This window comes from Ranitomeya variabilis, chromosome 2 (genome assembly GCF_051348905.1).
Source record: "Ranitomeya variabilis isolate aRanVar5 chromosome 2, aRanVar5.hap1, whole genome shotgun sequence".
Taxonomy (NCBI): Eukaryota; Metazoa; Chordata; class Amphibia; order Anura; family Dendrobatidae; genus Ranitomeya; species Ranitomeya variabilis.
In genome coordinates, this window is record NC_135233.1 from 552,336,369 (window position 1) to 552,350,402 (window position 14,034).

At 46.4% G+C, this 14,034-nt stretch overlaps 1 protein-coding gene across 1 annotated transcript in view; it reads left to right on the top strand.

The window, feature by feature from the left end:
* Positions 1-14,034, top strand: part of ATP6V0D1 (ATPase H+ transporting V0 subunit d1) — a 138,354-nt gene that overhangs the window by 104,866 nt on the left and 19,454 nt on the right. Inside the window, exons 3-6 of the mRNA XM_077288191.1 lie at positions 3,435-3,613; positions 5,179-5,258; positions 10,679-10,756; positions 12,798-12,974. Coding sequence (XP_077144306.1) covers positions 3,435-3,613; positions 5,179-5,258; positions 10,679-10,756; positions 12,798-12,974 — 514 coding nt within the window. The remainder of the gene's footprint in view (positions 1-3,434; positions 3,614-5,178; positions 5,259-10,678; positions 10,757-12,797; positions 12,975-14,034) is intronic.

Consider the following 14,034-nt stretch of genomic DNA (forward strand, 5'->3'; position numbering starts at 1 on the left):
TCATTTTCTGCTGGCTACAACGTGTCTGGTCTTTATTTACTGGTTGGCTCAATGTTTGGCAGCAATCCTACGATCTCCCTGGCACGGCAGAGGGATGACGGGCATTGTGCCCAGGGTTATGCAGATTAGATGAGCCCCAACCTCCGATGATGACTGTCCGTCTCGCTCTTCGGCTGGTGTCACCGTGCTTGCTTGCGCTAGTTGACAGGTCTCTCGCCGTCCTCGTACAGATCGAGTGTCCTGCTCGCTGCCTGCTTTTGTGCCTGCTCAGCTGATTTCTCGAGGAACAGATAATATCCATGTCCGCAGATTAGTGTCAACAAGCACAAATGTTCCTTTCAGATGTTTATGGAAAAATCCACCGTCAGATACACATGGTCGTATTCCAAGTGCTGAAATCCTCGGTGCTGTGTCTTCTCAGTCCCCGGCCTGTGATCTGTCTTCTGGATTGTTTCCCTGCGAGGACATGTCAGCGCACGATACATACATGTGCCGTAGGATGCCCTGCTGCCCTGTTTGTAGATCTGATTTTCTATGTCCCCATCTCTCATGAAAATACAAAAAAAGGTTTGGGAAGGAGTCAATTGAACGCAGCTCCATTCACATCTATGGGAGCTGCAGTGCACGTGTGTGACAAGTTGCGCATGCACACCACCACTCCATACACATTGGTGTCATGGCACTTTGAATAGTTGGGGACCCAGCGATGGCGTCTCCCACAATCGTACATTTATTATCTATGTTTCGGATAGATGATAATCGTTTGTGGTGGGATAACCCTTAAATAAAACCAAAGCCTCCTCTTAATGAGTTGTGTGGGCATAGGTTTTAGATTGGGCATCACTATCAGATCGGTAGGTTCCATCAGGAATCAGCAGGATGTAAATAGCCGTCGTAACTAAATAAAAACAGCTCATCAATGGGGGCTCCTGGTGTCAGACAACCACCGATCTGATATCGATGACCTATCATTTAGGTGCTTCATCAAATAACTATGCTTGGACAACTCCTTTAAGGTGAGACTCAGGCTTAGAGTAAAAATGTGATCACTTGTTTCCAAAGTATAGGACGTATACCTGGCATTTTGCTTTCACAAGCGACCACCACCGTTCCTTTGTGGTGCAGCACAGTTTGACTGTCCGCTGAATGGCCGCGACGGCTGCAGACTTTCTAAGCAGCTCGCTTTGCATAGATCTTCCGGAACTCCATATCGCATTCATCTCCGTTAGACCGGCATTGTGTTCACCGGAGTGTAGGACTGCGAGTGTGGCCACCAGAGCGTCGGACTGCGAGTGTGTCCACCGGAGTGTCGGACTGCGAGCGTATCCACCGGAGTGTCGGACTGCGAGCGTGTCCACCGGAGTGTCGGACTGCGAGCGTATCCACCGGAGTGTCGGACTGCGAGTGTGTCCACCGGAGTACCGGACTGCGAGTGTGGCAACACTGTCCACCGGAGTGTTGGACTGCGAGTGTGGCCACCGGAGTGTCGGACTGCGAGCGTATCCACCGGAGTGTCGGACTGCGAGTGTGTCCACCGGAGTACCGGACTGCGAGTGTGGCAACACTGTCCACCGGAGTGTTGGACTGCGAGTGTGGCCACCGGAGTGAAGGACTGCGAGCGTGTCCACCGGAGTGTCGGAGTGCGAGCGTGTCCACCGGGGTGTCGGACTGCGAGTGTGTCCACCGGGGTGTCGGAGTGCGAGCGTGTCCACTGGAGTGTCGGAAGGAGAGCATGTCCAAACCTTTACTTTTCATCAGAAGGTCTTTAAATAATGATTTACAGCTTTTGTGTGAAATGAATCTGCGTGAAAGAGTGACTCTGTAAGTTCATGTTTAGCGCAGCACTTTCTCACATCCCTTGCTTTTTCAGTATATGCGCATAGCTTTTTCAGGCGATATTCATTTTGGTGAGGCTAGTGCTTCTAAGGGTCATATCTCCAGTACTTTTATTGCAAGTAAGAAAAAGTTGATCCCTCCTTTACTTTTAATTGATCAGATGTCAATAGTTGAGTTTGTTGACTTCTGTAAGAATCAGAATTGTGATTGCAGCTCTTGACTATTTTGCTGGCTATAATCCACAGTAAATGAAAATAAGGCACGGTTGACGGACCACCCAATTGAATCATTCAGTTATTGGACTTGGTTTGACCTTTTTTTTTTTCTTTTTTTTTTAATGTCTTTAGATTTTTTGTCTTTTAGCTGTGCACCGCCCTTACTGGTCTACAGATGGGGGGTTCTGTCTGAATCCCACTTTTCACGGTATAACACAAGTCCTTGACACAAGTGTTCAGCATAGAGCACCCTCTTAATATGAATGACCCCAGTGATGTCCTACATTAGATGTTCCTCACATGTTGGCCAGCATCATATCACATCGTGTTGTGTATGCAGCTCCTATGCAGACCTTTGTGTCTCCACGGTTATAGGCTTATCATTTCGCCCTGCAGTCATGTACCGCTTCTCACTATTCTACAGATCAGAGTGGCAGAAGTAAAGGTACCGTCACACTTAGCGACGCTGCAGCGATAGACAACGAGCCGATCGCTGGAGCGTCGCTGTATAGGTCGCTATAGAGATGTCAAACACAGCAGCTCCAGAACGATGCAGGAGCGATCCTGTGACGTAGCGGTGACTCACTTATCGTTCTCACAGGTCGTTAGCTCCATGTTTAACATTGCTGACATCGTTGCTTTTGCTGTCAAACACGACGATAAACGGCGATCTTACGACCAAATAAAGTTGTGGACTTCTAGCTCCGACCAGCGATATCACAGCAGGATCCAGATCGCTGCTGCCTGTCAAACACAACGAGATCGCTAACCAGGCCCTGCAACGTCACGGATCGCTGTCATTCTCGTTGTAAAGTTGTTTAGTGTGAAGGTACCTTTAGGGATGGACACCTATCTAAGCCCAGCTTGACCTTATATCAATGGCCCCTTTGTCTCCTTCTATCACATTTGCACATAAATTCTGTTTGTTCCTAAAATGGAGCAGGTGACCTGAATGTGCAAAGGGACACATGGATGGAAAAATTAAGTTATGGCTCTTGCAAGATGAGGGAGAAATATTAAAAAAAAAAAAAAAAAAAAAAAAAGTGAAAAACAAAAAAGGCCAACTCTCCAAGAAGGGGCGTAAATGATTTCGGTAAAATTGGCGTCATCCTGTTGGCAGCACATGTCATCTATAGGTATTAGAGATGGTAGAATGGATTCGGAGGATACCCGTTGTGTGCGTCACTCCGCAGTGATGACTGTGCACCGTCCTGGGAATGCCCGGAGGTAAGGAGTCGCCAGGCCTCCAGATCAGCAGTCACAGATTACTGACCTGGCCAATGTCATGAGTCTGAATCGGTTCTCCTGTCTCTAACAGCTCTACAAAACGAGCTATGCTGGTGATCAGTGAAGTCCTCTGAACCTTTCTCCTCTTCCTTCCAGGTACAGCTACATGATAGATAATGTTATTCTTCTGATTACGGGGACCTTGCACCAGCGGTCAATTTCTGAGCTTGTGCCCAAATGCCACCCCTTGGGCAGGTTTGAACAGATGGAGGCCGTGAACATCGCCCAGACCCCAGCAGAACTCTACAACGCCATACTTGTGGACACTCCTTTAGGTAAGTTTTATGTAGTGTGTTAATGTGTCAGGAAGGCGACCACTTCTATAATGGAAGCCGCAGAACAATCCCCATGAGCAGCGGATTTTCTCAGAAAATATGCTATCTGCTGTAAGATTGCTTGAAGTTTGTCCAACTTAGAGCCACTCTTCTTTAAGGGGGTTGTCCACCACTTCTACAACCCCATCTCAACTCCTATGGTTTCTCCCCGTAAAACAATATAACTTATCCGTGCCTCTGGTGCTGGCGCCATTCTGGCAGTGTCACGAGATCCCTGCATCCAATCAGTTGATCTCTCCTACTGACATCATTGATATCCGGAGGAAGTGACAGCTACGTCTGCTTTCTCCCTACAGATGTCTAGATTTGTCTGAAGGACGTGAGAGTGACACTAGCGCTGATTAGCCAGAGATCACGTGACATATCATGTGAGCCCTGGGAGAACCAGCGCCATTACTGCGGGAACAGCGCCATTACTGCGGGAACAGCGCCATTACTGCGGGAACAGCGCCATTACTGCGGGAACAGCGCCGACACGGGTGGAACAGGGCCGACACGGGTGGAACAGGGCCGACACGGGTGGGACAGGGCCGACACGGGTGGGACAGGGCCGACACGGGTGGGACAGGGCCGACACGGGTGGGACAGGGCCGACACGGGTGGGACAGGGCCGACTCGGGTGGGACACGCCAACACCAGATGTGAATATAGGTGTTATTTTACTAGGAGGAAACATGGGGATTCAGGAAGGGTTGTCCAAGTAGTGGTCAACCCCTTTAACCTCCCTTTTACTGACTCCCATAAATCATAATGGGGATTATGGGCATAAGATTTTTTTGCCAAGATCTTGGTAGCTAGGACTAAAGGAGTTAAAGGGATTGTCTCTGATGAGAGAGCCCACTGAAAGGGGCTTAAAAAATCATAAAAAAAAAAAAAGTTGCACAACAGTAGTAATAATTGTTAAATAATGTTATTATTCTTAATCCCCAGTTTTTATGTAGCAATGATGTGACCGCTGCCGTCTGCCCCTGGCCTCAGCACGGACGCCTGTTTGGTACAGCCCGTGATGGCTGAGGTCAATGATTGACTGCAGTGTTCATATACATAACAGGGGATTTATCTGGTAACTATTGGTTCTTTTATTGTTTTATAACAATAACTGCAAGCTTTTGGAAATCCCAAACAACCCTTTTAAAAAGTAAAAGAATTAAATCTGGCAGTGGAGCAGTATTTTTACCATCTTTTCTTCTGGCTACTTGGACCACCCTTTACAAGTGTGTTGTTGTTGTGGTTTTTTTTTTTTTGTTTTGTTTTTTTATAATGCGGGTGATCATGATGGGTCTGAAGATTAAAATATATATATATATATTTTTTTGTTAATAACGATGGCAAAGAGAGCATTTTGTCCATCACTATTTCAGTTTCATACCTCCTCGACAGCATCCTTGCTGGAGTGTAGAAGTGACGGTTTCGGGGACTGGATGGTTAGATACCTCCTGAGGACTGATTGCTTTACATATCTTATCACTGATCTCCATTAAGGACATTGCATGTTTTGTCTTTAGCTGCATTTTTTCAGGATTGCATTTCGGAGCAAGATCTGGATGAAATGAACATTGAAATAATCAGGAACACACTGTACAAGGTGAGTGCAGATAGTGTTCGCTCCTGGGTTTACGCTAGTTGTAAGGGGAAAAAAGAAAGAAGATGATATTATGAATCAGTCCCTAAAGAGCTTTAATCCGTAACTCTCACATTCACATTGTCCTAGAGCAGTGATGGCGAAGCTTCAAGAGACTGAGTGCCCAAACGTCAACCCAAACCCCACACTGTGTGCCCACATGGCAATGTAACCTGGGGCTGGTGCGGACATTGCAGTAGGCATGCACAATACACACACACTGCCCCTCTGCAAAATGTACACACGAATGCTGCCCCTCTGCAATATGTACACACGAATGCTGCCCCTCTGCAATATGTACACACGAACGCTGCCCCTCTGCAATATGTACACACGAACGCTGCCCCTCTGCAAAATGTACACACGCAAACACATACTGCCCCTCTGCAAAATGTACACACGCAAACACACACTGCCCCTCTGCAAAATGTACACACACACACACACTGCCCCTCTGAAAAATGTACACACGCACACACACTGCCCCTCTGAAAAATGTACACACGCACACACACTGCCCCTCTGAAAAATGTACACACGCACACACACTGCCCCTCTGCAAAATGTACACACACACTGCCCCTCTGCAAAATGTACACAAACACTGCCCCTCTGCAAAATGTACACACGCACACACTCTGCCCCTCTGCAAAATGTACACACGCACACACACTGCCCCTCTGCAAAATGTACACACGCACACACACTGCCCCTCTGCAAAATGTACACACGCACACACACTGCCCCTCTGCAAAATGTACACACACACACACTGCCCCTCTGCAAAATGTACACACGCAAACACATACTGCCCCTCTGCAAAATGTACACACGCACACACACTGCCCCTCTGCAAAATGTACACACACACTGCCCCTCTGCAAAATGTACACACGCACACACTCTGCCCCTCTGCAAAATGTACACACGCACACACACTGCCCCTCTGCAAAATGTACACACGCACACACACTTGCCCCTCTGCAAAATGTACACACACACACTGCCCCTCTGCAAAATGTACACACACACGCACACTGCCCCTCTGCAAAATGTACACACGCAAACACATACTGCCCCTCTGCAAAATGTACACACGCAAACACACACTGCCCCTCTGCAAAATGTACACACTGCCCCTCTGCAAAATGTACACACACACACACACACACACACACACACACACACACACACACACACACACACACACACTGCCCCTCTGAAAAATGTACACACGCACACACACTGCCCCTCTGAAAAATGTACACACGCACACACACTGCCCCTCTGCAAAATGTACACACGCACACACACTGCCCCTCTGCAAAATGTACACACACACTGCCCCTCTGCAAAATGTACACAAACACTGCCCCTCTGCAAAATGTACACACGCACACACTCTGCCCCTCTGCAAAATGTACACACGCACACACACTGCCCCTCTGCAAAATGTACACACACACACTGCCCCTCTGCAAAATGTACACATACACAAACACACTGCCCTTCTGCAAAATGGACACACACTGCCCCTCTGCAAAATGTACACACACACTGCCCCTTTGCAAAATGTACACACACACACACACACACACACACACACACACACACACACACACACACACACTGCCCCTCTGCAAAATGTACACACACACACACACACACACACACACACACTGCCCCTCTGCAAAATGTACACACACACACTGCCCCTCTGCAAATGTACACACACACTGCCCTTCTGCAAAATGTACACACACACTGCTCCTCTGCAAAATGTACACACGCAAACACACAGACACAGCCCCTCTGCAAAATGTACACACGCGCACACACACTGCCCCTCTGCAAAATGTACACACGCACACACACTGCCCCTCTGCAAAATGTACACACACACACGCACGCACACTGCCCCTCTGCAAAATGTACACACGCAAACACACACACTGCCCCTCTGCAAAATGTACACACACACACACTGCCCCTCTGCAAAATGTACACACGCAAACACACACACTGCCCCTCTGCAAAATGTACACACACACACACTGCCCCTCTGCAAAATGTACACACGCAAACACACTGCCCCTCTGCAAAATGTACACACGCAAACACACTGCCCCTCTGCAAAATGAACACATGCGCACACACACACACACACACACTGCCCCTCTGAATAAGCCAACCCCCCATTCCCACACACTGTCTGTAGCAAAACTGCCCCCTTTCACAATTGTCCCTCCCTCACCCATGATACATTTAATGTTGGGCTCCTACCAGTGCCCGCGCTGTCTGTGCTCCTCTGCGGCCCCCGGTGCAGGCAACAGTGTGATGAGGTTAGTAGCGTGCTGACATAATCACACTGCTGCACGTTGGTCCCGGGGCTGACAGGCGCTCCTCTGCCCGGTCCTGGCGCAGCACTGTTCAAATGTATTCATGTTTAAAAAATGCAAATGCATTTTAACATGGGAAGAAGTTAGCGGCGTCTCCCGGGCATGTCATGTGTGTCCACAGGGAGGGCTCAGAATGCCCCCTCTGGCACCACTGTCCTAGAATGTTACTAGGAGCATGTGCAGTTGAAGATCTGCTGCTGTGACCTGTAGGATAGTCCAACAGTGCATGGTATAGGTCAGAGGTGTCAAACTGCATTCCTCGAGGGCCGCCAACAGGTCATGTTTTCAGGATTTCCTTAGCATTCCACAAGGTGCTGGAATCATTCTGTGCAGGTGATTAAATTATCACCTGTGCAATACAAGGAAATCCTGAAAACATGACCTGTTGGCGGCCCTCGAGGAATGCAGTTTGACACCTCTGGTATAGGTTATCTCCAGGTCACAGCAGCGGAGCTTCATACTGCACATGCTCATAGGGACCGGTCCAATTATCACTTTAGGACAGAATATTTGTGTCTGCTGCCATTTTACTTCTATGATTACCTCTCTAGATAAAGTGAACATAATTTGCTAATTACAGGAATCTGTCACTACAACCAACCTTCCTAAAACATGTATATGAGCATGGAGGTCATAGGAAGCGGAATAAAATGATGCTTTGATATCTGAGATATGATGTCTTTTTCCAGAGAAATTCGTGTTTTCCTCAATATGTAAATGAGCTGTTAAGATCTATGGGTGGGACATAGGTCTCCCTAAGAATCTACCTCCAGGGCTTAATTTAAATGAAAGTAGGAGAGGACTGGACTGGGGCGGACTGGGCTGGGGCGGACTGGGCTGGGGCGGACTGGGCTGGGGCGGACTGGGCTGGGGCCGACTGGGCTGGGGCCGACTGGGCTGGGGCCGACTGGGCTGGGGCCGACTGGGCTGGGGCCGACTGGGCTGGGAAAGGACCTGTTAGAACTAACGAGGATTGTCATTGCTATTTTCAGTCTTCATTCATTTCTGTCTTCTTAAAGTGTGCGGTGAACTGTTATGATCCTAGTGGCAAGGATCGCAAGTTTGACTAGCTAAGTAACTAAACCGACGACCAGCTCTGGGAAGTGGTATCTGGATTGACCGCAACCTGATCCTATCCGCAAACAACTATAGGCAGCCGTGGAACGTTACCTGAAAATCCTAGACGTCTCTTCACGGCCTGAGAAACTACCTATTCCTAGAGGGAAAGTAAAGTCCTTACTTGCCTCAGAGAAATGACCCCAAAGATATAGAAAAGCCCCCCACAAATATTAACGGTGAGTTAAGGGGAAAGCACAAACGCAGAGATGAAATAGATTTAGCAAATGAGGCCCGCTAACACTAGATAGCAGAAAATAGGAAGGGAGCTGTGCGGTCAATAGAAAACCCTAAGCAAAATATCCACGCAGAGATTGCTCGAGCCCCCGCACCAACTAACGGTGCGGGGGAAGCAACTCCGTACCCCAGAGCTTACCAGCCGCAAGAACTCACATATTAGCAAGCTGGACTAAACTCATAATACACTGAAATCATATTGCAGACTGATGAGCAAAAAATAATCAAACAGAAACTTAGCTTCTCCAGAAGAGACCGAAAACGAAGATAATCAGGGGAGATCAGAATAGCACTGAATACATTGACAGCCGGCAACAAGTGGAGGTGAAGCAGAGCTAAATAGGAAACTCCCTAGTGCATAACGAGGCAGCTGATTCAGCCACAGATCCGCAGGATAACAAACAAAGCCACCAGGGGGAGCCCAAAAACAAAACTCACACAATACCACGTGTGACCACAAGAGGGAGCCCGAAAACAGAGTTCACAACAGTGAACCTTCAGTTAGATCTATATATATATATATATATATATATATATATATATATATATATATATATATATATATATATATATATATATATATATATATATATATATATATAGCATCATGATTACTCGCTAATCCCGCCCCCTGCACAGTAGCCCCGCCCCCCACCACATCACCACACACAATCCCGCCCCCCACCACATTACCACACATAATCCCGCCCCACACCACATCACCACACATAATCCAGGCCCCCCACCACATTACCACACACAATCCCGCCCCCCACCACATTACCACACATAATCCCGCCCCACACCACATCACCACACATAATCCAGGCCCCCCACCACATTACCACACACAATCCCGCCCCCCCACCACATTACCACACACAAAAAATCACCACGCATAATCCCGCCCCCCACCACATTACCACAGACAATCCCGCCCCCCACCACATTACCACACATAATAAATTACCACCCACAATCCTGCCCCCCACCACATCACCACGCATAATCCCGCCCCCCACCACATTACCACACATAATCACGCCCCCACCACATTACCACACACAATCCCGCCCCCACCACATTACCACACACAATCCCGCCCCCCCACCACATTACCACACATAATCCCGCCCCCACCACATTACCACACATACTCCCGCCCCCCACCACATTACCACACATAATCCCGCCCCCCACCACATTACCACCCACAATCCCGCCCCCCCCACATTGCCACACGAGGCTCTGTCCCCACACATTACCACACGAATCCAGTTTGCTTTTGATTTTACACTGTGAATAAAATGTGTTAGTATTATTCTGATTTTTAATGATTATTATTGTTATTAACTTCATTTTAAGTTAATTTACCACCTGCGTAAGTGCTATTGAATGTTGTCATTATTTACTTTAGTTTAATCACCAGCAGCGTTAATTAGATCGCAATGAGCATGCCGAGCGTTAGCTGGCTGGAAACCGCTAGTAATAAATATCATTTAATCGAGCAGGGAAGCTAAAGGAAATGTTGACCATGAGAGAGGTAGAAGACGTTCCGGAGGGCAGTATACGGCTGCCCTTGTCGATGATTACCAGTTGACTCCGTATTATAGATTGCTTTTTGGTTTCCAGGCTTACTTGGAGTCCTTCTACAAATTCTGTGATAACCTCGGAGGCACAACCGCAGACGTCATGTGTCCTATTCTTGAGGTACAGGCTATGATTCTATTAATTTCGAGTGATTGAGATGATAAATGTTGGAAAGTGTTATTTCGATTTACAGTGCGCTTGAGAACATTGAAAGCATTTTATTTTTTGTTAATTTGCATGTATAATGAAAAAAAAACCTTTCCAAGTACCTTTTCCACTTTCGGTGAACACCGCTCTAGTGCATGTTGATGTGTGTCCATGGTTGCAGACTGCAAGCAAGCCTTGGTGATACAGATCCTGAAGTCGCCGATTAGTCAACTTCGCCACTATAGGTTCAATTTATTGATTTCCCTTTCCTCGGGCTTTAAGTATAAAGATACAGCAGGTGAAATCACACGTCACCAATTTTCTAAGTAAATATATTTCTAAAGGTACTTATGACATGAAATTCTCACCAGATGTTGGTAACAACCCATCCAATCCACACAGGCAAAGAAATCAAACCACAGATGTCCATAAATAGTTGTGTGTATATAATAATGAGAAACGACACAAGAAAAAAATATTTGGGGAGCGTCTTATAGTCCAAAAAATACGGTACTGATTTCTGCTGGTGTCATGACTTTCCATGGCTTTTTGCACCTCTCTTGCTTCACATTTTCAATACGTTTTCCCTGTGTCATTTCTCATTATTTTACATAACTTAATTTATGGACAACTATAGGTTGATTTCTTTGCCTTTTTGGATTGGGTAGGTTGATACTGACATCTGCTGAGAATTTCATATCAATTGCACTTTTAGAAATAAGTTTACTTAGACAATTGGTGACATGTTCAATGCTTATTTTACCCGCTGTGTATAATAGAATAAATTTGAATGAACATGCCAGGATTGCCTGATCATTTAATATAAGTAGTGGAATCTCCCACCTCTCCTCCAACAGGTGAGGTCAGTGGAGATGAGGATCAGCATGTTTGAATTCAAGCCTCAGATTCTTTTGTCAGTGGGAGAGAAGTGTCTGAGAGTGTCTCACCATTGTAAACACTTGGAACGCTGTGCCAAGTCGAGCATTTATGGGTTGTAGGTCAGGGGAGATGCTTTTGGTTGACTGCCCTCTAAAATGGCATCTTAAAGGGAACCTGAGGGCAGCATGAGGTAGAAGCTGAGACACATATCATCGATGTTGTGCTTATTAGTCTCTGTGCTGTTGTTTCCTTACAATTAATGTTTTATCACCAGGTGATAATCACAGCCTGGACTATAGCTCATGTGAGCCCTAGTCTGACCACGCCCCCTACTTTGATAAGCAACTTCCTTTCAATAGACATTGTACATGGATAGTTGGTGTGTGCTGGGTTAGCTTTCTGAGCTCTGAGACCTCTAAAAACTCTTGATTGGGCCACAACTGCTGAACCTAGTCAACTAAGTGATACATCTTTGGAATCAGGGCCTTGTTTCCTACATTATGCTGCTCTCTGATGAGGTTGCAAAAAACCTTGTGACCGGTTCCCTTTATGAGCCCCAGGACGCTACTGGGCCATTATTTTCTTATAACCTACACATACGAATATTCAAGGCAGTCGGTACACTGATGAAGGTCGCTGTTGTATGACCGAAATGTCTACATCATTTTTACTGGATTATGTGGAGTTGTACCACTTTTTAGACCACATTAAATTGTTCAATTTTCATCCACTTGTTTGCCAAGTTTTATCCAGTCAAGTCTAAAGGTCTGGGACCCCACTTGAATACCAACAGATAAGGTTGTGCCACGTTATACATTCTTATAAGTTGGGGTCAAGAGACCAACAGAAGGTCCAGGCAATGCAGTCCATGTACTGACCATGACACGTTCCGGTCGGAATCTGGCCTTATACTGGTGGATATGCTGATTGTAGGCCTGATCCGTATTGCACAAATTCTAGGCTCATCCTGTCCTTCTGTCACATGTTCTGTATAATAACTATTGTGGGAAGATATCCAGGAGACGCATGTGACAATACAAGCCATGTAAGATGTCTGGAAGTGTTGTCATAGTAAATATAAGTAGTAGTGCCTGCAAGCATCGAGCCTCATGATATGATGATGTTTGTTCTACAGTTTGAAGCGGACCGCCGGGCGTTTATAATCACAATTAATTCATTTGGCACCGAGCTCTCGAAAGAAGACCGTGCCAAGTTGTTCCCACACTGCGGTAAATTGTACCCTGAAGGGTTGGCCCAGTTGGCGAGAGCAGATGACTACGAACAGGTCAAAACAGTAGCTGACTACTACCCTGTAAGTACATGCTACATTACTGATATTTCTAACGTCTCTCTACTCACAGCCAGCTGCTGTCCTGGCAGCATACGTATAGATCTTTACCATGACATATGTTATGTACATACAGATTATAGGCTAAACCGCTCAATGTCAGTCAGCTGCTGCTAAGGCCTGCAGGACACTGGCATGGACTCACAAGACTATGTAATTCCCCTCATGCACTTTACATAGCGTTGTTCGGTCCGTCATTGGGCTGGCAGCTATCTCTACCGACTTTCCCATAAATCTCTGCTGGTGGCGGCTTATATCTTGGGGAGCAAAAGGATCAGCTTTCCAAAATCAGACATGCTGGATCCTTATCTCCCTTTGACATCATCTGTTGTTGGAGATTCGGGACAATAGTCTGTCAGACAAACCCGTGAATAACGGTGGGTTCTGCTGATATTAGCCTAAGGGGGCTTTACACTCTTACACCCTATTCACCAATATCGTCAATTTTCTCGTTGGTCTTGATCAGCGTTCATGTAGGAGTCAGACTCTTCTGATTCATTAAGAGGCAGCCACGTGCGCCTCCATGCGCCACGCCAGAAATCGTACTCCAGATTGAAATAGACCAGCTCTGGCGTCATACCTCGTGTTGTTAAAAAATTTAGTGACTTTTTAAAGGAATTTCTGGTTTGATGAATCAGAACCTCTTTCGCTCATCTTTTTCTTTGGCTCTCACCTCTTTATCGCGGTTTCTTTCTTTCATGTTACGCTGTTTGGTTTTTCTCTCTTCTTTATCCTTCTTTCATTCATTATCTCTGTCTCTCGTCTTTCTCTGTTTCTCTCTCATCCCTTTCAATATTCTTAAGTGCTAAGATCTATTCAATTATTTTCCCTTTTTCTTATACAAGGGTATATAAAGGGAATCTGTCAGTAGGATCATCCCTCGTAAGCGGTCTGTATGGGTATGTGGGTCATACAAAGCTGAATAACATGATACCTTAATATCTGTGATCTGATCTCTTATTCCAGAGTAACCCACATTTTTCTTATATGTAAATGAACTGTTAAGATCTATGGGCTGGACATA